This window comes from Periplaneta americana, chromosome 7 (assembly GCF_040183065.1).
Source record: "Periplaneta americana isolate PAMFEO1 chromosome 7, P.americana_PAMFEO1_priV1, whole genome shotgun sequence".
Lineage (NCBI taxonomy): Eukaryota > Metazoa > Arthropoda > Insecta > Blattodea > Blattidae > Periplaneta > Periplaneta americana.
The window spans coordinates 107,122,016-107,148,307 of NC_091123.1; the positions used below are offsets into that span (position 1 = coordinate 107,122,016).

The window sequence follows — 26,292 nt, forward strand, 5'->3', positions numbered from 1 at the left end:
GCATCTACATTCTGTGAAAATAGCAAGGCTGTGGGATAAAAATATAATTTTTAAACAAACGTTATGCATTACTTTTGGAGTTACCCTAGTAATATAGGCTGTAGTAAAGTCCGTAATAAAAGTGTTCACCCTTTCAGGGCAAAGAAGATCCCTTTTCAATTTCAATTTTTACTTTGATTTCATTCTTATTATGTGTTGATATGTATTTCTATGTTTTCTTGCTATGAATATTAGACGGAATTACTATGTTTGAAGTCTTGTAACATTAAGTGAGAATTTCATTTGACTTTAATGAATTTTTCCACAATTATTCTACCTCTCACGAAATTATCAATGCAATATCACGAAATTACCAAGGTTATCACGAAATAACCAACCTTTCAGCTTAAGTTGTAAAAGTGGTTTTTGGCACATATTCAAGAACGTATCCAATATTTTATGTCTCCAGATTTGTACAGCAAGTTATCGTCTTGTAGATGAAAAAATCGGAATACGGATATATTTACACATTTGCATTTTAAATTAGTTTTCATGAAATTATCACGAAATTACCAATGTTTACCCTAATTCATGTTAGACTCAAACTTAACTTACCCTGGCGCCTGGAGAGAAGGGATCATCATAGTCATAACTCTGACTACTCACCTCCTCTCTCTTCGATAATTTGTTGTGGTGAGGCGAATCTAAGCTCTCAAGATGGCGGCCGGTGTTTCTACGTTTCGTCTGTATGGTGAGCTTGAGGCCCTCCTTGATGAGCTGTGAGCAGGTGTGCTGCACGCTGGGTGGGGAGGTGCAGTTCGGACTCCCCAGGGGAGATCCCGCACTAGAGGAGCTCGTATCGCTGCCCCCTGGGGGACACGACGCTATGCGAGGAACATTCCTCACGCTGTACCCGTCAAATGGGTTCGTCATGGCGATCAGAGAGTTCAGGATCTCGGGCGTCTTCGGCGTGGTGCAAGCGCCCTCCACGCTCAGCAAGTTGCTGCCGCTGCCGCTGGCAGCGCTGCTGGCCACGTTTACGTTCAAGTACATTGTAAGTCTTTGGTTTTTCCTTTTTATCACACAAAATCTCACTCAGGAGTGTTGAAAATAGGCTCCTTTGTTAATATATAATTTGTTTTCTATAGTCTAATAACTTTGTACTGTCATTGGTATGCTTAATGTTCTCACTGACTCTTGAAGAAGTGTCTTTTTTCACTCAATGGCGTTTGTCGTTAGCTTGCCGTTTCCTTCTGTTCACGACAGCTATAGCACAGCGGCATGTCACGTGACCGATTCTTTGGAGCGATGTGTGTCGCTTCCTCCTGTAAAGAAACAAACAAAATATATACTAAAAGCCTGCAATAATGTCACACTTTTTAAGTACTAACAGTAGTTGCAGTGCCGAGAGTGTATTCTAATACAGTTTTGTCACTGATTGTAGTGTTTATGGAGTATGTTACAGGTTTGATTGTTGCATTTTATTTTCTAGTTTTATTTTATTTAATCTGAAAGGATTAAGGCCATAGGGCCTTCTCTTTAGCCCTATCAGAGAGCACACACAAATACAACAAATTCGAACAGTGACGGTAAATAATGGAAATTACATAACACATTACACGCTAAGGGTGAAATTGATATGTGCCTGATAAACTTGTTATTATATTAATTATTATGGCTTAAGCCTAAGTTGTGAATTCGACACGTGCTTAGCAAGGAATTCCATGAAGAAGAATATGGCTTTTTGGGAAAATTTCAGTATACAGCTACCTCACTGTCAACGATTTATCTTAAAACAATAAAAAGAGCAGTTTTGTCTGTGTTTGTCGAATGCACATCCATCACGCTTACGAAATGGCACTTTTCAGTGCCAATACTTTATTTTATATGCACAAGATTGGAATTTTGGGGAAAGAGAGAAAGGAAGGTAAACGTATTCTGAAGTTTATCCGTTTTTTTTTAATTTACATTTGAATTTTGATGTTGTCCGACAGTCTCTAACATGGTAAAGTATAGAATTCTAGAGCTTTGGAAGTGATACCTTTACTGAAAGATGACAAGTAGAAGGATGTTCTGTGGAAAGGAATCCACTACTTGGATGGTACAAAACTTCTAATCTGATGCACAATACAGACAGTCACGCTTTGCTTCGTAATGGATTTCAGGCCGATCAGAAATAATTTTCGTTGTTAATTGAATCTTTCTATCGTGTCATTAAAACGTAAACGATAAAATACGCTTAACCATAACATTCTGCGTAATACAGAACTACACAGTGTTGGAATTATTGGGATCTTGATGGTCTGGCAATGCAATGAATTAATTCAATTACTAAGATGACTGTATTTTGCAGAACCAATTCTGCTACTATTCCACTTATACGTTATATAGACCAATCATATACAACAAAATGTTAGATATCAACCAATCATGAACCTCTACATCGGTAACTTTATTGTGGATCATACCACATTATCGCTCAGCATTTTTTTTTTTTGTTCATGTTCCCTATAGATCAGATATAACAAATATGTGTGCAGTGGGAACAAACGCTAGAGTCAAACAACAATATGGTGTCTTAAGCGTTTGGCCATTGCATCAAATGAGCAAATACACAGGGTAAGCCTCAGAACACCGAGTATTCAAGAGTAAATAATTGAATAGAACTGAGAATGGACCAAGAACAATAATAGTAGAACTTGTTGTGATGATTGTTATTATTATATATAGGGTAGGATAGTAATATACTTTGGTGTAAAGGGGGAATAATTAATTAGATATTAGATTAATTTGGAGGATGGTCGTTAGAATAGGTAGAGTGGAAATGTGTTGCTATGTGGTGTATCACTGTTGTAGGGTGTTGCAGGATGGGGGTGAATAACGGGCTCAAGTTAGAGACAGGATTGTACTTATGAGAACTAGTTAGTATAGTAAAGAATTCTGTAAATAATGATGATGAGTCCCTGAACACAGAAATGTGAAGGCCCATCATTACTTGGATGTTTTGTTTAAAGACAATAAATCATATTTCACGTCACATCGTATCACACCACACTACACTACACCACACCACATATCACATGGGGTATCACATATGATATTATATTGGGTTATTACAATTTCCAGCGCCACTTTTAATTTATATTTGGTATGTTGATAGATGAAATATTATAGCTGCAGTGGCCCAGTGTTGTAAGGCTAAGATGTCATTTGAAGGGTTTAGAACCATAGTGGGCCAAGCGCCACTTATTAAAAACTGAGAAAGCAAGGGTTCAAGAAAAGTTAAGTGAATACCATAGTTCAATGAAGATTGACATATCATTTAGTTTTAATGTGCATACTTTATATTAGTTACCATATGTTTAATTAAATTATGGTATTCACTTAATTTTAACTATTGTTTTCTCCGTTTTTAATATAAGGCGCTTGGCCCACTATGGCTCTGAACCCTTCATTTATTGTATATGAAAAATCATATTTTGTGGTTTTTATTAGTTCTGTTACTTACTTACTTACTTACTTACAAATGGCTTTTAAGGAACCCGAAGGTTCATTGCCGCCCTCACATAAGCCCGCCATCGGTCCCTATCCTGTGCAAGATTAATCCAGTCTCTATCATCATATCCCACCTCCCTCAAATCCATTTTAATATTATCCTCCCATCTACGTCTCGGCCTCCCTAAAGGTTTTTTCCCTCCGGTCTCCCAACTAACACTCTATATGCATTTCTGGATTCGCCCATACGTGCTACATGCCCTGCCCATCTCAAACGTCTGGATTTAATGTTCCTAATTATGTCAGGTGAAGAATACAATGCGTGCAGTTCTGCGTTGTGTAACTTTCTCCATTCTCCTGTAACTTCATCCCGCTTAGCCCAAAATATTTTCTTAAGAACCTTATTCTCAAACACCCTTAACCTATGTTCCTCTTTCAAAGTGAGAGTCCAAGTTTCACAACCATACAGAACAACCGGTAATATAACTGTTTTATAAATTCTAACTTTCAGATTTTTAGTAATGAAATTATAAAACGTTGTGTTACAGGGTTGATACTACGGCAAAAGACAGTGTGTCTCCAACTTGATTTGCTAACCTTGTATAGTAGGGGCCAGCGATTTTGGCAGACCGATTTTGTTAATCGGAACTCCAGAGCGAGTTACTCATCGATACAAGATCGACTGATATCTATGCAGCAAGCAAAGTGAAACCCAAAAATGTAATTTCTACATATTCTGAATGAATTTTGTGCTGGAATTTAGTATAGTCATCAGCCAATACCTCTAGATTAATAAACAACGTTTTAGAATCCATAAAGTAGAGTATTTATTGTGAATGGTAATTATATTTTTCAATTGATGCAATTTGTGCAGGGAAAATTGGTTTCTCTGATATTTTGTACGATTTCGAATATTTTAAAATGCTTTCTTCTCTGTTGTATTCACAATGTGCGTGTTAAGAAATTATTGCCCTTGTAATATTCATTGCAATCCTATTTATTATACCTTTATATAAATCTAACTTCCGCAGCATGCAATTTTACCCAATTAACCAAATTATATTTTGATTAATAAGAAGAATCGTAATTTTACTAACTTGAATTGTTGCACGACCAGTAGATGCTCCCTAGATTATTACTGGATAAATCTTGTGTATATACATATATGCGCAATGCAATGCTTTTTCCTTTTAATTTAGAAAATGTAGGAGGCGTATTGTAAAATCATTGCGAACGAAAGTCATTTACATGTATTTAAGGTATTCTTTGAGTCGGACTGTACCGTGGTGTGTTTCATAATAATGATAATTGATATGAGCTGCTGGCATGAAAATATAAACGACTCAGAATGTTATCACATCTCATTCAAGCAGCTTACACAAACAATATTGGCTCGCCTACTGAAAATGTCATCGAGATCACTTTCCAAAATTGCTGCCTCCGACTGTACTAGAAATATGAGTTTTTAGACTTTCACTTTAACTCGTTCAGAAATAGGTTTTCGGGTAATCCACCGTCTAGTTCCGAAACGTTGGAAATGTCAAGTTCCAGGGCACGATGGAATACCCAAAACCATAGTTCTGGTGTAATTGTCAGGTTATTGTGTCTGCTTCACTGCTATGCCCCTTGATAGGCCTACTAACACATCTAATTTTACCATATTTTATCAATTTGGTATTACCGTGAACTTCAGCGATGCTTTTCAGGCAACTTAGTTCTTACGTCTCTTTGTGGCTACAGTATTTTGTCTGAGCAAATGTAATATTTAAATTACCACCACTAACAGCGACTGAGTCTTAACAATACAATTAGGCAACGTTGCTTAAGTGCGAATGGCTTGTGTTGTTTTGGACTGCTAAAAAGCCGCGCTCTCCATGAACTAAGTCGCATGAAAAAGGGGTATAGTAATATGAGAGATAGTACAAGTGAGGCACTGTCTATAGGACCATCTTGTTCAAGTAAAATACTTTTTCTACAGACCTTAACTTGTGAAACTATCTGTATGGTGCAGTATATTTTCTATCTGATTCTGAAGTGTATGGTATTGCTGACATTTATATCTTTCATGAAATATCCAAGCAACTACAACACTGATCTCTGGTCACATATCGCTTATAAATCATTGTTTTATTTGTTACAGCAAGTAAGATTATCAGTTCAGACAGCTGAATCCATTATGTTAACATACTCAGCATCCGTACAAGGTAGCGTAAGATTTGCTTGCATCAGTGCAGTTCAGAAGTCACTAGGTCTGCATTTTGAAAGCTCGTCTTGAATATTTCATACGATAGAGTTCCTTGAATAAACACATTTATAAGAGTAGCGCTTTCCTTTTTATCACAGCGATGAGAAAACAGCGAAGTGCACACACCGACAATTAGAAATTAAGAAACTATTCCGAGGTATGAAAAATGATAGTTATGAAATACAATAAAATTTCTTTAAAAGGTAATGGAATTGGATTTTGGGTGAAAATTGTGGTTTATTATTTATTTTCCCAATTTATTATTTGGTTTTTCCGCTTTAAAATGGTATATCACACATGATTAAACAATAAAATTGCATCTATTTTAATTTGTCGATTTTCTGAAAAAGACGTAGAAGTTTTAATTTTAACACTCATTTTTATAAATGTGCTGAATTTGGGCGAAAAATTATGTATTTCATATTTCTCCAATTTATTTTTGATTTATCCTCTTTAAACCGATATATCATCATGATTATACTAAAATTATATCTATGTTAATTATTCGTTTTTTTTTCGAGAAAGGAACGTAATGCAAGTATATATTTCTTATGTTATCTCTCTCTTTCTGTAAGTTTAAGTTTAGTCATTTCACACAAAAGGAACCTTTTCTCAGCTTCTACTTAATCCAGAAAGCTGAAATTTTCAAGAATTCTTTATTTGGATGTTGTGTGCTGAAACAATGTTTTTTTGAAATTTGTTAAATTAAGATGTGCCGAAAATATATATAAAAAATACGAATGGGGAAAAATTATTTCTCGGTAAGAAAATAAATTAAAGAAAAACTACTATTTCAGCATAAAGTCAAGTTATGTATTCATGAGACTGTAACCTTAAACCTTATACTAAAACTTGGGTTTGTCCGTTATATCTATAGGTTTACGAATACATTTGCTCTCATTGATAATGCTATTGTTGTATCACTGTATTTAAATGATCATTTTAACATAAATATATTGGAGTCATCAAGAATAGAAATAAATTATAATTTACAGTCACATATTCATAAATATCTTTCCCGTAGGTTGATATTTAAATGTTTATTTAGCAATATGTTGGCTTGACAGTCTATCAGATTGGATATTTCTTTCACTTCGATACTGCTTTTATTTATTTCAAAATCTTTACAACTCTTACCTTGTATTTTTTTTCTTAGATCCATTACATTATATTCCATAATAGCCGTGGAAACGTAGTTTATTGTCAATTAATATTTGAGGAGAAAAATTCGCTCCGGCGCCGGGGATCGAACCCGGGTCCTTGGTTCTACGTACCAAGCGTTCTGACCACTGAGCTACGCCGAATTCAATACACAGCACCGGACCGAACCTTCCTCCTTCAATGTTTCCCTTTGTGGCCTGACTCCAAGTTAGGCGTATATGTTGACGTGTATGTCCAATGTCAACTGCCATTATACTAGGAGCGCACTCAGCTGAGTGACTTGTTTGGCCGGGATTCCGCAGTTACGTGCACAGTAATCTGTACAAATATATGCACTGCAGCTATGAGAATATTATAGATTTATTAATTTGTCCTACAGAATAATATCTGTGATATTGACAATTAATATTTGAGGAGAAAAATTCGCTCCGGCGCCGGGGATCGAACCAGGGTCCTTGGTTCTACGAACCAAGCGCTCTGACCACTTAGCTACGCCGAATTCAATCCACAGCACCGGACCGAACCGGACTCAGCTGAGTGCGCTCCTAGTATAATGGCAGTTGACATTGGACATACACGTCAACATATACGCCTAACTTGGAGTCAGGCCACAAAGGGAAACATTGAAGGAGGAAGGTTCGGTCCGGTGCTGTGGATTGAATTCGGCGTAGCTCAGTGGTAAGAGCGCTTGGTACGTAGAACCAAGGACCCGGGTTCGATCCCCGGCGCCGGTGCGAATTTTTCTCCTCAAATATTAATTGTCAATATCACAGATATTATTCTGTAGGACAAATTAATAAATCTATAATATTCTCGTAGTTTATTGTGCATGAACTGAGACAAATATTCTACTGAAGTAAATAAGTCGAAATTTACTGCAATAAAGGCATAATTTTTAAATAAATGTAGAATGTTGTTTATACTGTATATAACTTAAATTTTGTCGAAATACTTAAGATGGGGAGAAAAGAAATACCGTTTTACACGGTGGCGTGAAATATATCTTATCCTTGGATTACAAAAGATATGCACGCCTGAATTGTATTTGAAAGAAAATTATGCACAAAGTTCGAATCTTGCAAACTACCCGGAACAATACCTATTTTTTTAACAAACATAACCTTCGATTAACACGATTGTACTTATCGCTTGTGCCATGGTCTCTTTTGATTTATTCCTCAACGACAAAGTTATCGGCAGGCAAAGCTATTATCAGACAGTCATTAAATATCAAATGGACACTAAACCCAGGCACCGTGAAGGAATAATTAGAGCTTTGTTTGCGCGCTTTGAAATTTTTGTTGCCGACTTCCATCCTCTTCACGTGGAATTCCATTGAAATGCGCAGTGGATTTGAACCAGAGGTCTGCTGATAGGATTTATATTTCCGGCTCGATTGTTAATTTTCAGGCACATATGCAACAAGGATTGCTTCATCCTTCCGCCCGTGTTTATGACAGTCCTGCTTTTCATTTTACTGCAAATGACGAGAGATTTGCGTGAACACAACTGTGATGCTCCGCACTAATTCTTTGGAGCAAATGATAAATGAAGGGTTCAGAGTCATAGTGGGCCAAGCGCCATTTATTAAAAACGGAGAAAGCAAGAGTTAGAGTTAAGTGAATACCATAGTTTAATGAAGATTGACATAATTTAGTTTTAATGTGTATACTTTATTTTACTTGCTATATGTATCAGTTAACTTAATAATAATAATAATAATAATAATAATAATAATAATAATAATAATAATAATAATAATAATAACAATAATAATTTATTTATTTATTTAATCTGGCAGAGCTAAGGCCTTCTCTTCCGCCCAGCCAGACTCTAATTCTAATTGAATACAATTGCTTACATAGTTATTACATTAATATCTAGACCATGAAACAACATGAAAGTAAATAATGAAAGTTGGATAAGTAATGTTAGTGTGACAATAATAAATATTGGTAAGAAATAGTTATAATAATACTTACTTACAAATACTTACAAATGGCTTTTAAGGAACCCGAAGGTTCATTGCCGCCCTCACATAAGCCCGCCAGCGGTCCCTATCCTGTGCAAGATTAATCCAGTCTCTATCATCATACACCACCTCCCTCAAATCCATTTTAATATTATCCTCCCATCTACGTCTCGGCCTCCCTAAAGGTCTTTTTCCCTCCGGTCTCCCAACTAACACTCTATATGCATTTCTGGATTCGCCCATACGTGCTACATGCCCTGCCCATCTCAAACGTCTCGATTTTATGTTCCTAATTATGTCAGGTGAAGAATACATTGCGTGCAGTTCTGTGTTGTGTAACTTTCTCCATTCTCCTGTAACTTCATCCCGCTTAGCCCCAAATATTTTCCTTAGCACCTTATTCTCAAACACCCTGAACCTATGTTCCTCTCTCAGAGTGAGAGTCCAAGTTTCACAACCATACAGAAGAACCGGTAATATAACTGTTTTATAAATTCTAACTTTCAGATTTTTGGACAGCAGACTGGATGATAAGAGCTTCTCAACCGAATAATAACACGCATTTCCCATATTTATTCTGCGTTTAATTTCCTCCCGAGTGTCATTTATATTTGTTACTGTTGCTCCAAGATATTTGAATTTTTCCACCTCTTCGAAGGATAAATCTCCAATTTTTATATTTCCATTTCGTACAATATTCTGGTCACGAGACATAATCATATACTTTGTCTTTTCGGGATTTACTTCCAAACCGATCGCTCTACTTGCTTCAAGTAAAATTTCCGTGTTTTCCCTAATCGTTTGTGTATTTTCTCCTAACATATTCACGTCATCCGCATAGACAAGAAGCTGATGTAACCCGTTCAATTCCAAACCCTGCCTGTTATCCTGAACTTTCCTAATGGCATATTCTAGAGCGAAGTTAAAAAGTAAAGGTGATAGTGCATCTCCCTGCTTTAGCCCGCAGTGAATTGGAAAAGCATCAGATAGAAACTGACCTATACGGACTCTGCTGTATGTTTCACTGAGACACATTTTAATTAATCGAACTAGTTTCTTGGGAATACCAAATTCAATAAGAATATCATATAATACTTCCCTCTTAACCGAGTCATAAGCCTTTTTGAAATCTATGAATAACTGATGTACTGTACCCTTATACTCCCATTTTTTCTCCATTATCTGTCGAATACAAAAAATCTGATCAATAGTCGATCTATTACGCCGAAAACCGCACTGATGATCCCCAATAATTTCATCTACGTACGGAGTTAATCTTCTCAAAAGAATATTGGACAAAATTTTGTACGACGTCAACAAAAGTGATATTCCTCGAAAGTTACCACAGTTGGTTTTGTCCCCCTTTTTAAAAATAGGTACAATTATGGACTCCTTCCATTGTTCTGGTACAATTTCCTTTTCCCAAATAGCAAGTACAAGTTTATAAATTTCGCTATATAATGCACTCCCACCCTCTTGTATTAATTCTGCTGGAATTTGATCGATACCTGGAGACTTGTACTTTTTCAGATTTTCTATCGCAATTTCGACTTCTGAAAGCGTGGGTTCGGGTATAAATGGCTCAGCAGTTTGTATTTCAATTTCTTCCCGATCATTTCTATTTGCCCTATGTACATTTAGTAGTTGCGCAAAATAGTTTTTCCATCTGTTTAGGATTGATGGAGAGTCTGCAAGCAAGTCACCATTCTCATCCTTGATCACGTTTACCCTTGGCTGATATCCGTTCTTAAATTCCTTTATACCCTTGTATAAATCTCGAATGTTTTTATTCTTACTATTTGTTTCTACCTCATTCAGTTTTTCCTTCAAGTAACCTCTCTTTTTAATCCTAAGTGTACGACTTGCTTCCCGTCTTTCATTGAAATAATTATCTCTCTTCTCCTCAACTGGATCCTGTAAGAATTTCAATTTTGCCTGTTTCCTTCTTTCTACTACCATGCAACAATCTTCATCAAACCACGGTTTCTTTTTCTTAGTTTCATAATAACCTATGCTCTGTTCAGCTGCAATTTTGATATTGTCTCGGATATTTTCCCACATACTATTAACATCCAACTCTTTGTCAACTTCGTCGGAACTTGCTAATACGGCAAACCTATTTGAAATTTCGACCTGATAATGTTGCTTAATTTCCTCGTCCTTTAATTTCAAAATATTGAATTTAGTAATATTAACTTGTTGCTCTACTCGCTTAGCTACTGATAATCTTTCTCTTAATTCTCCAATCACCAAATAATGGTCAGAATTACAGTCTGCACCCCTGAAAGTTCGAATATCTACTATACTAGTATGTCTCCGTTTATCTATCAAGATGTGATCTATTTGGTTGTGTGTCAATCCATCTGGAGAAGTCCAAGTATATTTATGTATATCCTTATGGGGGAATGTTGTACTTTTGACAATTAAATTTTTCGATGTGGCAAAGTTGACTAATCTAACTCCATTGTCACTACTAATTGCGTGTAGGCTCTCTTTTCCAATAGTTGGTCTAAAAATATCCTCCCGTCCTACTTTAGCATTGGAATCCCCCAATAAAATTTTCATGTGATATCTAGGGAACTGATCAAAAGTATGTTCCAATTCCTCATAGAAGCTATTATTTATATGGTCGTCTTTCTCTTCTGTAGGGGCGTGAGCATTTATAACTATGATGTCGCACCATCTACCCTTAAGTACTAAATATGATAACCTGTCACTGATAAATTCGACCTTTTTTACTGCTGATTTTATTCTTTTATGAACAAAGAATCCTGTTCCTAATTGGTGATTATTGTTTCCTTCCCCATAATACAACAAGTAATCTCCTATTTGTGATATGCCATTCCCATCTAACCTAACCTCTTGTACTCCTACGAAGTCTATTCTATATCTAGCTAGTTCTTTTGCTACTAATGTTACCCCTCCTGTTCTATAAAGACTAGTTGCATTCCAAGTGCCAAATCTCAAATCCTTATTCCTTTGCTGTGGTCGTGCCAGAGAATCAGTCCTATTCCGAGGCTTATTATAGGGATACGTAACAAGCTGTTTTTTACGGTGATGGGTTGTTAGCCCTTCGCCCAACCCCCAAGCTGGAGGACCACCCCTTATCGGCTGTCCACGACTGCTTATTCAATATATTCGCAGCTACCCTCCATATCTGGAGGCCGTCTCCTCTATCCGCAACCTGAGGACGCGCCATGCCGTGGTAATAATAATAATAATAATAATAATAATAATGAGATAATTTAAATATTTATCTGTGATATATATAACCATTAAACATTGAGAAACCTGAAACAGCTATTATTGTTAACAAGAATTGTTAAAAAAATATTTCCTTAGCCTATTCTTAAATTGGTTTGATGTCTGACAGTTCCTGACATTACTCGGTAGGGAATTCCAAAGTCGAGGAACAGCCAGTGAAAGAAGATGAATATGAGGATGTTCGGTGGGAGGGAATGGATAATATTGAGGAGTGTTGTGATCGTGTGTCTAGGTTATGATGGGTGGATAAATTTTGAAAACGAGACGCAAGATAGACAGGAGTGGAGAAATGCAATATGTGAAAGAGAAGGGAAAGACAGTGAATTTTCCTACGATCTTCTAGACGGAGCCAGGACAACATTTCGAGGGATGGTGTTACGTGATCAGCCCGGCGAATATTGCAGACGAAACGGACGCACATATTATGAACACGTTGTAGTCTCTGCGCCGAAGTAACGCTTAGGTCAGTAAGCAGAATATCACAGTAATCGAAGTGAGGCATCACGAGTGTTTGCACTAACATTTTTTTCTTGGAAAAGGGTAGAAAATTCTTCAATCGCCTAAACGAGTGGATTAATGAGAATACTTTTTTTGCAAGTTTCTGCAACTTGAATGTTCCAATTTAAACTTTTATCTATATAAATACCTAGATTCTTTACTGATTAACTGAACGGAATTTCGGTGCCGTATATTTTAATCGGGGACAAATTTGGTATGGTAATAGTGCTTAACAAACGTGAATGGCCCACAGTGATTGACTGTGATTTTTCTGGATTTAGTTTAAGTCGGAATTTCCGTGTCTATGTCCAGATTGAGTCCAGATCGTCATTAATTTTAGTTATTGCATTATTTATTTCGTCAGTGTGGAATTTTACATATATTTGAAGGTCGTCTGCATAGAGATGGTGTCGGCAGTACTTTAGAGATTCTGATATGTCGTTGATATAAATTGTAAATAGTAAAGGGCCAAGAACTGATCCCTGTGGGATCCCTGACCTCACGGCCTGCCAAGAGGAAGAACGATTTCCAGCTATCACACTTTGTTGGCGGCCATTGAGGCAAGAGGCAAACCACAGGACAACGTGCTCTTCTAGGTGTAGTCTTCTGAGTTTACATATTAACAAGTCAATGTCTACAGAATCGAAGGCTTTGCTGAAGTCAAGTAAAGTCATTATTGTCAATTTACGTTCGTCCCGGACCTCGCGTAGGTCTTCCGTGATTTTAAGTAATGCTGTTCTTGTGCTATGTCCGGCCCTGAAACCTGATTGGTAAGAGTCGAGAAGTTTGTATTTATTTAAGTATTCTGTCAGTTGCTTGTGTACAATGCGTTCCAATGCTTTGGATAGGGCAGGTAGGATGCTGATAGGTCTATACGATATTACGATAATAACTTCATTTTAACCCTTGTTTTCTACGGTATTAGTAACTGGCGCTTGGCCCACTATGGTCCTGAACCCTTAAAATGAGGAGCAGTAACGCAAAGATACGCCATCACTTAACTCACTGATAATACAATGTAGAAGCACCTAGTGAAATGGTTTATAGAAGCTTGCAGTTTGGAAAGAAATAAATGTTCTTACTATTTCTCTACGATTATCGTTATAATGAATATCAACTCTTCTAATTCTCTCAACTTCATGTTCCTCTTCCTGGGGCGGACACAAGATGCCTAAGCATTCGGACTACTGTTCGACCATTAGGCGCTCAATGCACGTGTTTAAGGAGGCAACGACTTAGGAAAGCACAAGCTCCCGTATTTTGGCTGGTTTAATTCTCCTATAAAGTTCTGGAGAAAATGAGCGGTTATCAAAATATTAACATCCAGCTCTTTCTAATGCAAGACATGGAAGAGGATTATTTGGCGAAGGTATTGTCCATGTTCATATTTCGCTTACACATAGGATCTTTAGCAGTGCCCTTGACAACAGTATCTATGATACATATCTTCTCCTTGGGATTTGCTAAGTCCGGCTGTAGGCTCTGAATGAAGGACTTGGATTTAGTTTCTGAGGGTTTCATTTCAGGTCTTTCGAATTTCGTACTTAATTTCAGATTCGAATTTTTTTATTTTGTTTTCTCTGTTCTCTTTCCCTACTAACCTGTATTCAGTTTTGTTTGTTGGTGAGGTTTGACACAGGTACTGTGACAAATTATATCTGTACCTACTGCATGGCAATATGAGATAAAAGCTAACATGATCATGCATTTTTGGTGGTATCGTTGTAGGAGAAGTGGAAGTGCCTCAACAAAACCTATGACAGCACCGTCTTCGTTCACCATGAAGTATAATCTGCGCCAAAACAAACGATAGGCTAATGAAAATGAATACTACGCTTTTATGTAAAACTATAAAATGCAGTTAAGTAAAGCGATTTAATAAACTGGAACTTAAAACATATCTTTGTAAAAGAAAATTACATTTTCACTGACACATTTTTTGGTAAAACACATGTTCAAAATATTTTCTATCTTACAGTATACTAAGGTCACAAGGTTCACGTAGATTCTCGAACATGTTTGCAAATAGAGGTCGCTTCAGTTGGTGAAAGAAAGCCAATACTATTTTCCCGTAATTCCACGATAATTATTGTTGTCGGCGGATTCTCCATGAAGATGGACTCCCCAGAATCTCATTAGACCTATAATGACATTTTACTATATGTGGTTGGTTTCCTAAGTCACTGCATTTCTCCACAGTCGTCATTATTGTGACACCTCTTACCAAGAGTCGAGTCGTCCTCTGTGATCCTGCGGTTATCATGTCGGCCGTTGGCTTCGAGATTAGCGGGTTCTAAAGGCTGGTTCACAATAAACCGAGAATGGAAACGATAACGAGAACGGGAACAGAAATAATGTTAAAATAAATGTATTTAAATACGAGAATTCACAATAGTTAGTTGTGAACACTCACATTTAAATACATTTATTTTAACAATATTTCCGTTCTCGTTTTCGTTGTCGTTTCCGTTTCCGGTTTATTGTGATCCAGCCTTAACTCGGTCGTTGGCGATGCATTTTAAAGGGCGATAAATATTTAGTATGATTTTTTCCGGGAGGGAAGTAAAACTGGAAGGTCTTGTCATAGTTTTACGAATCCTGTCTCTGATAGAAGAGTACAGAAGATAATTCGTCTGTTATTTCTCCCTATGTTGAATTTCTACGCTAAGTAACCTCCAAAGCTGGAAGCTGAAAGTAATATACCACTACCACCACCACCACCACCACCACCACGTCACCGGCGTAGTCCATGCGTTAAATGCGTTTGCCTGTTTATCCGAGTTGCGTTCGGGCGTAGATTCGATTCCCGCTTGAGCCGATTACCTGGTTGGGTTTTTCCGAGGTTTTCTCAACTTAAGGCGAATGTCAGGTAATCTATGGCGAATTCTCGATCTCATCTCGCAAAATACCATCTCGTTAAATAACCAAGTAAAAAAAAAAGCACCATTAATATTGTGAACGGACTAAGGACCCGTCTGGATAGTTTTCTTTTGCTTTATCCATCTTTACTAGTAAACAAGGCATTTCTTAAACATAGTAAATCATGGAACCAACAGTTTTACTCATCCGATGGAAGCTACTCTTTCTGTTTTTACGTGAATATCTAACGCTCTACGGTTGGGATTGAATTAACGTACCTTAATGTAAAGGTAACCACTAGATCACCAGAGTTTATTTACAGTATTCCGGATTTGATCAGTTCAAATGACCAAATCTAAAAGTTGACCCGTCATTTAACGATTTTCTGACTTTGCACCCGTTCATAAATTCAAAGAATATGCAAGGAAAGAATGCCGAAAAAATGTCTTGCAATAAAATTCGAAGATCAAAGAAGTCCTTGGAACAGAGTCGGATCATACCACAGCTCATTCCATGGAGGGAAATCTTACTTTGACCTCATTTACACAAGACGGCGGGTAATAAAGAAGATTTTTCCATATTGGCAACAGGCGCCTTATCGGTCTGACCATTCCGATCAAAAGAAGAAATGTCTGTAGCCTCGATCTGAACCAATTCTGACCTGCTCTTCAATCACGGCGTTCTGCAAATCCTCACAAAAGAGCGATCTGGATCCTAGAAGCTGCTTAATGGCTTGGCAACGGGCTCATTAGACCACTGACAAAGTGAGGCCTCTGCTGACGGAGCGGAAACATTACACACGCTCGGGCGACCGTTCACGTGAGATGGCACCACTCGGCGTCAGCACTCGGAGACCAGATCCGCTGGTATACGGTTACGGGGATTAATTGGGAAGTGCGGGAACCAATGCGGGCTCTGAGCAAACACAAAACCGTTAACATTTATTTAATAGCTCGAGACATTTCGTACTTGGCCACTGCTGTAATTTGTACAAAGTGATTATTGCTGTACACGAACATTACAAGCACGCACACGTAACGATGCCTGCTGCAGTTTTTCATTGAAACACATTTACAGTCGAAACGTCTGGTTTCTAAAACCGACTAAACACAGTCACTCGTTAACTTACAGTATATGCCTACATCTTTATAATCTAGCCGTGTTTCAATTGAATTGATAACCGATCGTATTTGCAGTGATGATTTTTAGTAGTTATTTTACGACGCTTTATCAACATCTTAGGTTATTTAGCGTCAGAATGAGATGAAGATGATAATGCCGGTGAAATGAGTCAGTTACCCAGCATTTGCTCGTAATGGGTTGAGGGAAAATCCCGGAAAAAACCTCAACCAGGTAACTTGCCTAGGGTGACGATATGTCCTCTTTTGTCTGGACATGTCCTCCTTTTAGGACTTTGTCCGGGGTCCGGGCGGATTTAAAAAAAAAACCAAGAAATGTCCTTTTCGTAACTTGTATGCCTGATATTTTGAAATTATCTGATTTGACGCCTTTTTTCAAGTAATTTGCCTGTAGGTGACTGCAGCATCGACGGAATATACTCTTTGGCAACGATCATAACTCTCTTTGCTCACGAAGTAATATTAAATTCACATTTTGTGCGGTCTTTTTATGTATTTTTTATAATAATTACAGTTCCCTGTCTTTCATATGTAGTTAACTGTAAAATCATTTTATATTATTAAGTTTTATTATAAGTATACTGTAATAAAATATATATTAACATAATTTTAAGTATAATATAGACCTAAGCCTAAATATAAATATATATTTTCTGTCCTCTTTAATAATTACAGTTCTCTTGACTTTATATGTAGCTAACTGTAAAATCATTATTACTGTATCAAGTCTTATCATAATAACTATTTTGTAAAATTAACATACTTTCAAGTACGATATAAACGTAAATCTGTACTGTAAATATTTTGTAAGAAAATAGATATTGACGTAATTTACAGTATAATATAGGCTTTAGCCTAAACTTAAATACATCTGTCTGTCCTCTTTATTCGAAAAATGTCCTCCTTTTTGAAGCTTTGTGTCCTCTTTTCTATCGATGTGAATCTGGTCATCCTAAACTTGCCTCAACCGGTAATCGAACCCGGACCACCTGGTTTTGCGGCCAGACGCGCTAACCGTTACTCCACAGGTGTGGACGCAGTGGTAATGGTAATAATATTTTTATAGGATTTATCAACAACACAGCAGCTATTCACCCAAAGAAATGTTGCTCCTCCACAAATTTCTATCCTCAGCATATTCTTCTTCTAGTTATACCTCTTTTGTCGCGATCTATTCATTACTCTCTTAGGTTTCCTCTTTTTTCTCCTCCCCGCAGTCCACTCCAGAATCATCTTTGGTATTATTCCATTTCTTCATCCTTTTTACGCGTACAAACCATTTTAATCTTCTTTCTTTCTTTCTTTCTTCAATTACTTTAATAATTTTCTTTTCTTCATCTTGGGACGCGTCCTCTAAGGCAGTGGTCGTCAGCACTGGCTGAAATGTGCAATGGGTAGGCGGTGCCGTCTCGTGTGCACCGTCGTGCAGCAGGGAGAGATAGCATACCCGCTAGCAGCTACGGAGTGCACCATGGTGCACTGCGTTTTCCGCGGGTAAGAGACTCTAGCCCCAGCGTGCTCTGTGCTGACGACCCCTGCTCTAAGGGTTACAGGCTTCTCCGAGGGATGATGGTAATAATAATAATAATAATAATAATAATAATAATAATAATAATAATAATAATAATAATGTCCTCGAAAGTGGCTTAAGTGGCAGCGTGTCTGGTTACAAATTTGGATTCGAAATCCAACAGCGAAGTGGATATCTATATCTTCCATAGGGTTTAGTTATGTCCCTGACCAGGTTTGTCTTGTGTTATTATAAAATAAGTATTAAGCGGAAGTCTTGCTGACCGCGTGACCAAGGAATCCTAGCCATTTGGGAACGACTATTATTGGTAAAAAGTCTAACAGAGGTGTGAACAGACTGGTCAAAAGCTTCTTGTTTTATATTATGATTATGATTATTTTACTTTATTAGTCTATTGTATCTCTTCTTATTCTCGATAAGTATAATATTTTGATTGTGTTTCTTCTTCTTCTTCTTCTTCTTCTTCTTCTTCTTCTTCTTCTTCTTCTTCTTCAACTTCATATAGTTCAGAAAATCTCTTCTTTGGCTTGCCCAGGTTTATTCTGCCATTAGGTTTGTATTTTGAAGCTAGATGAGGGATTTTGATTTCTGTAATCCTGTCTCTATGTTGTCGCCAGTTTGTCCTGTCTTTGTTTATTATTTAATTCTATTTATATTTCTTGTCGGATATCTGAATTTTTTTTCTTGTCAAGTTCTGTGTAACTAGCTATAGATCTGAGGAATCTCATTTCTACTCCTTGTATACTGTATGTATGTCTTCTCCATTTTTCTGATCCATTGATTGTCTATACAGAATGCAATTCAGATTAATTCAGTTTCTTCAGGAGCAAAATCCGCAGAATATAGTTTTCTACAGCCTTTGCAAAAGATATGAGCACTTTCAAATGATAGTACCTATTCCCGGCTTTTTCCACATCGGCATGGTTCACCGTTACTTTTACAGAGGACACGTTTAGCCGGGTATCATACTTCGACAAGTCTGTCATGGTAGATGATGGCTGAGAATTGATGGTGAAGGGTTAATGAAAAAAAAAAGTTAAACTTCTGACTGGTTTTGTACCAACCTACAAGATAAACAAAGTCAATTACAGCTAGCACAACTTGAGTTTTCATAGGCATACTCCATATTCAACTCACTTCAATTACAAGGTGCTGTTGTGTTAAAAGTGTGCGGAAGCAACAAATTCCCATGCTGTTGCACATAAAGTTAAGAATCACGAATTTTACAAGTTTTCAGATAGTTCTAGTTTGGTGCCCGAAGACAGACTTTTTTTTTCTCTTGTACGAAGAAGGGACCTGAAGGTTTACACTGCAGCCTGAGGCTTATTGTGCTTACCACTCCTATTCTGTGAGTAATTGGGTAACCGAACGGCCGCGCTCTTGTACAGGTACAGCACGCCGCACCGTGGACTTAACCCGGGCTATGGTATGGATGATGATGATGATGATGGTACGTGAATTAATGATGGCAAAATAAGTCCGTGGTCCAAAGTGAAAGTTACCCAGCAATTATACTTCAATTGGTTGAGGGAAAACCCCTGAAAAACCCCAACCAGGTAACTTGTTCCAACCAGGATTTGAAGCTCGTTCACGATCGGACGCGTTAACCGTTACTCCATAGCGGTGGACAAGACCGGCTTTAATAAATCCCTAATCGATAATCTCGAAATGATTTCTATCGCTATCATTGTGAATAATAATAGTAATAATAGTAATAGTAATAATAATAATAATAATAATAATAATAATAATAATAATAATAATAATAATAATAATAATATTTTGCATACTATTAATTTTTTCCTGACGAACATATTTGTTTATCGTCGTCGTTCCTGCAATAACTCCTATGTGCAAACTATACAATTTTTCAGTAGGAGGAAAAAACACATTTATTCATTCTATGGCAGCCGCTGATAGGGGATTGTGAATTCTTAAATATTCGAAAGAAAGAAATATAATTACATATAGGAGATTTTATTATTTGCTGTATCACTATTTAAGTTAAGTCTGTGACTATAGTCCTAGCGTGCTGGCCTTCTATCCAGGAGACCCTGCTTCGATCTCCGATCAGATCTGAGTGAAATTTGTGGTGGTCAAAACTGACGTTGCATAAGGTGTTTCTCGGGGTACTCCGGTTTCCCCTTTTCGTTCCACCAACACACTTCACTTGCCCCTCATTTCACTTATCATCTTTAATAGACTGGAGTGATGTCTGGTGGTATAGGTATCCTACAGGCAAAACTCATCTTTAATAGTAAAAGAAGACTGGAGTGATGTCTGGTGGTATAGGTATCCTACAAGCAAAACTCAGCTCGGACTCCTCGCGGCGTGCATGCTATACCCCTCTTACTCCCCTGCAGTAGGCGTCGGAACATGCTGGGAACAGGAGCATACGTATATGCGCGAGACAGTCACGCCCGCTGGTTTATGCGCACTGAATTTTCCATGTTGGATGCCTATATAGTATGGATTATCAATGCTGATCTAGAATCTAAGGGCTTGAGGCTCCGGGCTATGAGTTCGAGCTTATCAATAGCCGCTGGGACCTTACCTGCAGGGCCCAAGAAGGATGGCCCTCTTGTCAGCGTCGGATTCACGAATGCCACCCGGGTCATACGTCGGGCTTCGACAACATCGCATATAGGGCGTACAATAGTTCTAAGTGTGTAAATGCAAGGATCCATCCCGGATCCGGCCCTCTTGAAATAAAGTCAATCAAGAGTCACTATAAACACGACTTCCTGCTCGTTTTGTTTGCTGCAACCTTCTAGGTGATATCACAGCTATGTAGCCTAACTTGCATCCCTAGAGACGCTCCAAGGAGCTTATCGATGATCTCTCTTCACTGGCTACGTGCTGGCTGAACGCCACAAATCGCGTCGTAAACACGTCAATTGCGTCTCTTTGTTTCCAACAGCATTCTCTTGTAGGTTCACATGCTTTACGTTCTTCCAAACAGATGAAAAATAAGTTCCGTTACGAGTCCTCATTTCTTTGTTATTTGCAATCGGTTCGCATTAAGTACAACCTAGATTAGAGATGGCTTTCCTACAAAGAATTTTGGCGTAAACAGAACACTTACAAAACTTTTCCTCAATAGATATACACTTTTTTAAAATCTGAACTTCGCGAGGGCCGATATTGTTAACAAGACGACTGGGCTCTTGCCCAGCTTGGGAGTTGTGGTGGTATGAGAGCAGCTACGAGTGTGGTGGGAGAGACGATTGATTTAAACATTAGAGACTAGATCGTACAAGTGCTACAGTCAATGTTACGAGATCGCGGTATTTTTTTTTTTTTACCTAATAAGCGTAGTCAAGAGACAAAGGAAGTTTAAAATGTGTGTGTGTTTTTTTAACGTTTTAAAATTAAATTTTGGTTTCATCCGTTTTTACTTTTCACTCATGAAATGCAGTTAAAACATAATGAACAGGAATAAACCTAATAGCTGCATACCTACAGCTACCCCGACAATAAATAATAATAGTTATAACTCGATCGAGGCGAGTGGAGACGCGGGCGTAATGTGAACTATCGGGATGACGCTATACGAACGCAGGAGAAGTAAGTGGCGCTCTGGGCTGCAGGACTCCACTGGGGTTGGCCGAGTAATACTGCGTGGAGCAGTTGATTTGAAGTGTGGGTAAAATATGCACAATTTTTACTAATTCTAATTTATTTCCAAAGCGATAATCAAAAAGCATATATCAAATCATCGAATTCTATTAATAAACTTCCATCTTGCGAAAAAATATTCTATACTATACTAAGTTATCACAAGGAATTAGAGTAGGTCTATAACCCACGAAAGTGACACTTGCCAAGAAATATTGTGAAACCTGTAAAATGTGCATTAAATTGCAGAGAAAGTTACTAGAAATCCTATGACTCGTGTTAAAGATTCTAGTAGCCTGAAAACCACACTTTGGAAGGATAAAAATCTGACTTCGGTAATAAGGAAGACCGTTTGCATTGCAGATTTTAATTTCATTTTTCCATATTTTTTAACTTTTTGGATGAAATAGTTAGTATTTTATTTAACAACACTTTCAACTGCAGAGATTATTCAGTGTCGAAATTCAATGTGGGCGAGAAACTGCCAATACATTTCTGCATGGAATTCTCTATATTGAGACAGGGTTCTTTTACATACCTTCACTACCTTCCCGGCGAAAAGCCATGCTATGGATTTAAAATCCATTGCTCATGACGATTTTTGAATCCACTTTCTCAATTAGATAATCCATTAGCCAAAATGCTGAATATCAATCTGTGGACAAGCATTAGAACCTACGAAACAGGAGTGCAATTTATAGTGGACGAAGTTTGTGTTGGAGTTGTCCCGACACTCCAGTTCTTAATTCTTTTCTATTCATTTCACATTTTTTGGCTTGAATACTTCTGTAAGTTCGATCCAGTACTAGGACGCTATAGCCTACCAGATAGTCGTCAAGCATATTTTTAGGTCAATTTTGTCAGTTTACTCTATAATCTTTAAACCACACGACATATTCCATTGAAGTAAACGATGATCGACAGACGAAGGAACAATGTACCCAAAGAGACCTTGAGTTGGAGAGAGTGACGTCATCTAACAATACGCGGGAGGTAGGGAAAGTTGAGGCACTAATTGGAGGGTCGAGCGGCAGTCGAGGCAGAGTTACAAACTCGAGAATGTGAAGCGATAAAACGTTCGTAATGGTGCGAAACGATTCGTAAAGAACCACGCTATCATCTCAATTTAGCAGTGATCAGCAGTCGATAACGTAAATTGAAAAAATTCGAGAGTAACTTTGAGTGAAGCGAGAAAATTCACAATATCCAGGAATATGCGGCGCAAATGGGAGTGGGCGTATAAGCAACGGATACCTTACATTCAACATCCCATCCTGAGAGACGTATTCACGCAGAAAACTTGCTGCTGTATCTGCGATACAGACTATCCTGATTTTTATTTTTATCCCATCCATAATGAATTACTAATGAAACAGTGAACAGCACAGAAAAAAATGGTCTTAAATAGTATAGACTCTAAATGAAGATACAGTGGACTAAACGAAAAGGCAAATAGTTTATAAACGTTTTTTATACACTCTCAACTAAGTTATCATTTATTATAAAGTATAGGTGAGAATACTGCCAAAAGAGACTGAAAATGGTCTTCTGAAATTGATCAAGGTTTCAGGGTTGTTTTACTCCGTCCTTTTGGTGTTAAAATGTATGTAGGTACTGGGATTGGAGTTCTAAGAGTTGATGTAACTAGTTTCTAGTTATATTCTATTTCTGTCACATATGCAGAGAGTGAAGGCGAAATGCTAATCGTGCCACATTCCCAAGAGAACAACGCTGTGGAATTATTACTGCAAAATATCCCACGGGACATACAACCTCAGTAATCCTGACAGCTGGCGCCATCTCGCCTCCCTTAACACTGACCTGAAGATTTATGCTTCAGGTAAGTTGTCTTGAAGTCTCCAATTAGTGTTTTTAACGCTAACTTAAATTCAAAATCACGGATTTTTTTTTTGTAAGCAGGAAACTAATCCCAGATAGAGCCAATCATAAATATTTTTGTGAAATAGGCCTATAATACGAAGGATTAATCTCATCCTGCAATTCGTGATACATATTTTGTGCTTTTATAAGATCTGTGCCGGGAACGCACCGTCACACGAACGGCTAGAGCGCCGGCGTCTTGTGGCTCTGACCTGACTTCAAATGTTGACAACTCCAAGCGGAATCTGTGAGAGACAAAAGTGAATTTTGAGCAGATTTTCTCTTTTGTTAGTTTTTAAAACTTTTTCTTTTCGTTTTGATTTTGTTCTTTCTGGTTTTATATTTTTAAGGACCATCTTGTTCCTTCTATAACCATTTCAGAACATCATAATAATTTTCATCAACAATACTCACTAAGAGGGAACTGAAGAAAAACAGAGTGAGAGCTTAAAATCTCATAAAAAGACAGTTGAGTTTATTGAAAGAAGAAAATATATATATATATATATATATATATATATATATATAGGGTGTAACTAAATGGTTTTCATGAAGGCTGAGAGATTATACGAGAGACAAAAAAAAATCATTTTCATTATATATGTTGCCTGGAACGTAATTTTCGCTCGAAAGCAACACGCTTATGAAGTTATACCGATCAGAACAAATGTCGTGTATTAGTAAAAGTGAAGCTCTTGCATTGCTATAAGCTGAGTGGAGCATTGCATTTCATTATTATGTTGATATAAGCAAGTAGAAGCATTGTTATGGGTCGAAAAATGATGTTTCATAGTGCCTGTAGGTACATAGTTAAAGACGGTGCATTCTTGACTTCTTTAAAACTCAGTTACACTCTGTATAAAGAAGAGCTATGCTAATAGGATTAGAGTAGTTCTATTATTTTAATTTAATTTTGCTTTCATGATATTTACCTCTGATTGAGATTCTGGCTATGTACCCTCATGCTCATAAATGGTCTAAAAATACAAACAGATCACTTGCTCTCCAAGCCTGCTGTTTGAGACAGAACACATCCGCTTTTATGCCGATAAGTAAACACGGTAGACCCATTGGCGGACAGTAGGAAAGGAGCTAGTTTTGCTTATTACTTCTTCAAAGACTAACTTCTTTCCTACTGTACGCCACTGGGTCTGCCGTGTTTACTTATGAGTATAACCCTTGGCGTGTTCTGTCTCAAACAGTAAGCTTGGAGCGCAAGTGATCTTTTTACATTTTCCGGCCTTTTCTGAGCATGAAGGTACATGTATTATCGGGAAGTTTCATCTCACTTGACAATGTGTCAGCGAAATGACAAATTTTATTATTTCTATACCTCTGAAGTCTTATTAGTAAAATATGTTACTAGTCAGCGATGTATGCAATGGCGGGGGAAAGAAACAATTGGCCAACCTAACCCATTATCTCCTGACTTAGTTGTCTTAGGAGTAGTCCTTATTGGTGTCACTTATGAAAGGAGTAGTCCATATTGGTGTCGCTTATGAAGTTCAAACTTGTCTTCGGACAGTTGACTAAACAAACAATCACCATATTGTTAAAAGTACCGTATCATCATCATCATCATCATCATCATCATCATCATCATAACAATCTCATACATCAGTAACTGAAACTTCGTTAAATTAAACACGAATAAATAATCGAGGTCTTGACTATAGCCTAAATTTTCATGCGCAAAAATTTTTTATTTGGAAACAAAGCTGTAGGACAGACCACTTGAATGTATTTCTTCAATACGTATTGTGTATGATCACTTCGCTTTTACCACCATTTAAAAGTATTACTTCGATAAAATGCTTGGCAATAAACGCGATAACCCACGACATTAGGAAATATACCTAACCGTGTATTCGATTTAGAACAGTTTATTACCTCATGTTTGCGTAACTTAAAAAAACGTTTTATTGTTGAATACCGTGTAAATGACTCCATAATATGTATTGCAATGTCCGGAGGTCATATGGCTTTGCAGATATACTGGCGATAAAAATTTAGATTGTTGTCTTATATTATATGTTTGCTATTGTAGAATGGTAGTAGCACATGTGGTCACTAACCGACGAGAGAAAGTGGAGTTTTATCTCACAAACTATGATACGTATTGTATCCGGATTTATCTCAAGCAGTAGTCTTCTGCAGAGTGTAGGCCTACTTACTTACGGTAATGCCAGGACATAATTCTCTATAACAATAATTCTATAAATATCAATGCTTGTACATAAAGAAAAATAATTTCTGGAGAAAATGAAGTACCCCGAAAAAATATATCTACTCAACATTGCACTGTCATTTTCTATTACTTGAACTAGTCGGAATTTCAACCCGGATCTCCGGCATGGAAAGAGTGTTGATCCAGCTATCCGGATGATGATGCGCCATCTCTACACAGTACCGGTATGTTTCGATATAGTCTACTGTGCACACGAAGTAGTTAATGACTTGTTCTTGGAAAGAAAATAACAATTAAAAAATAGGCCTACCATTTTGTCGAAAACGTCTTAATTCTTCGAAAGATGTGAGAGTGGAATGAACTTTTGTAATTCTCAATAAATGTTTGTAATATATAGCACTTCAATGACTTTCTTTCCCAAAAAATGGAACAGTTGGACATTCTAATATTCTTCTTCTTCTA

At 37.3% G+C, this 26,292-nt stretch overlaps 1 protein-coding gene across 3 annotated transcripts in view; it reads right to left on the reverse strand.

Moving 5' to 3' along the window:
• The window catches only part of Atf3 (Activating transcription factor 3), a 272,512-nt gene that overhangs the window by 29,720 nt on the left and 216,500 nt on the right, over nt 1-26,292 (reverse strand). For 2 of the 3 annotated variants that reach the window (XM_069831153.1, XM_069831154.1), the window contains one exon: nt 595-1,304. In XM_069831153.1, coding sequence (XP_069687254.1) covers nt 595-1,032 — 438 coding nt within the window. In that variant the 5' untranslated portion in view covers nt 1,033-1,304. The remainder of the gene's footprint in view (nt 1-594; nt 1,305-26,292) is intronic. The other variant, XM_069831155.1, reaches the window with a different exon arrangement.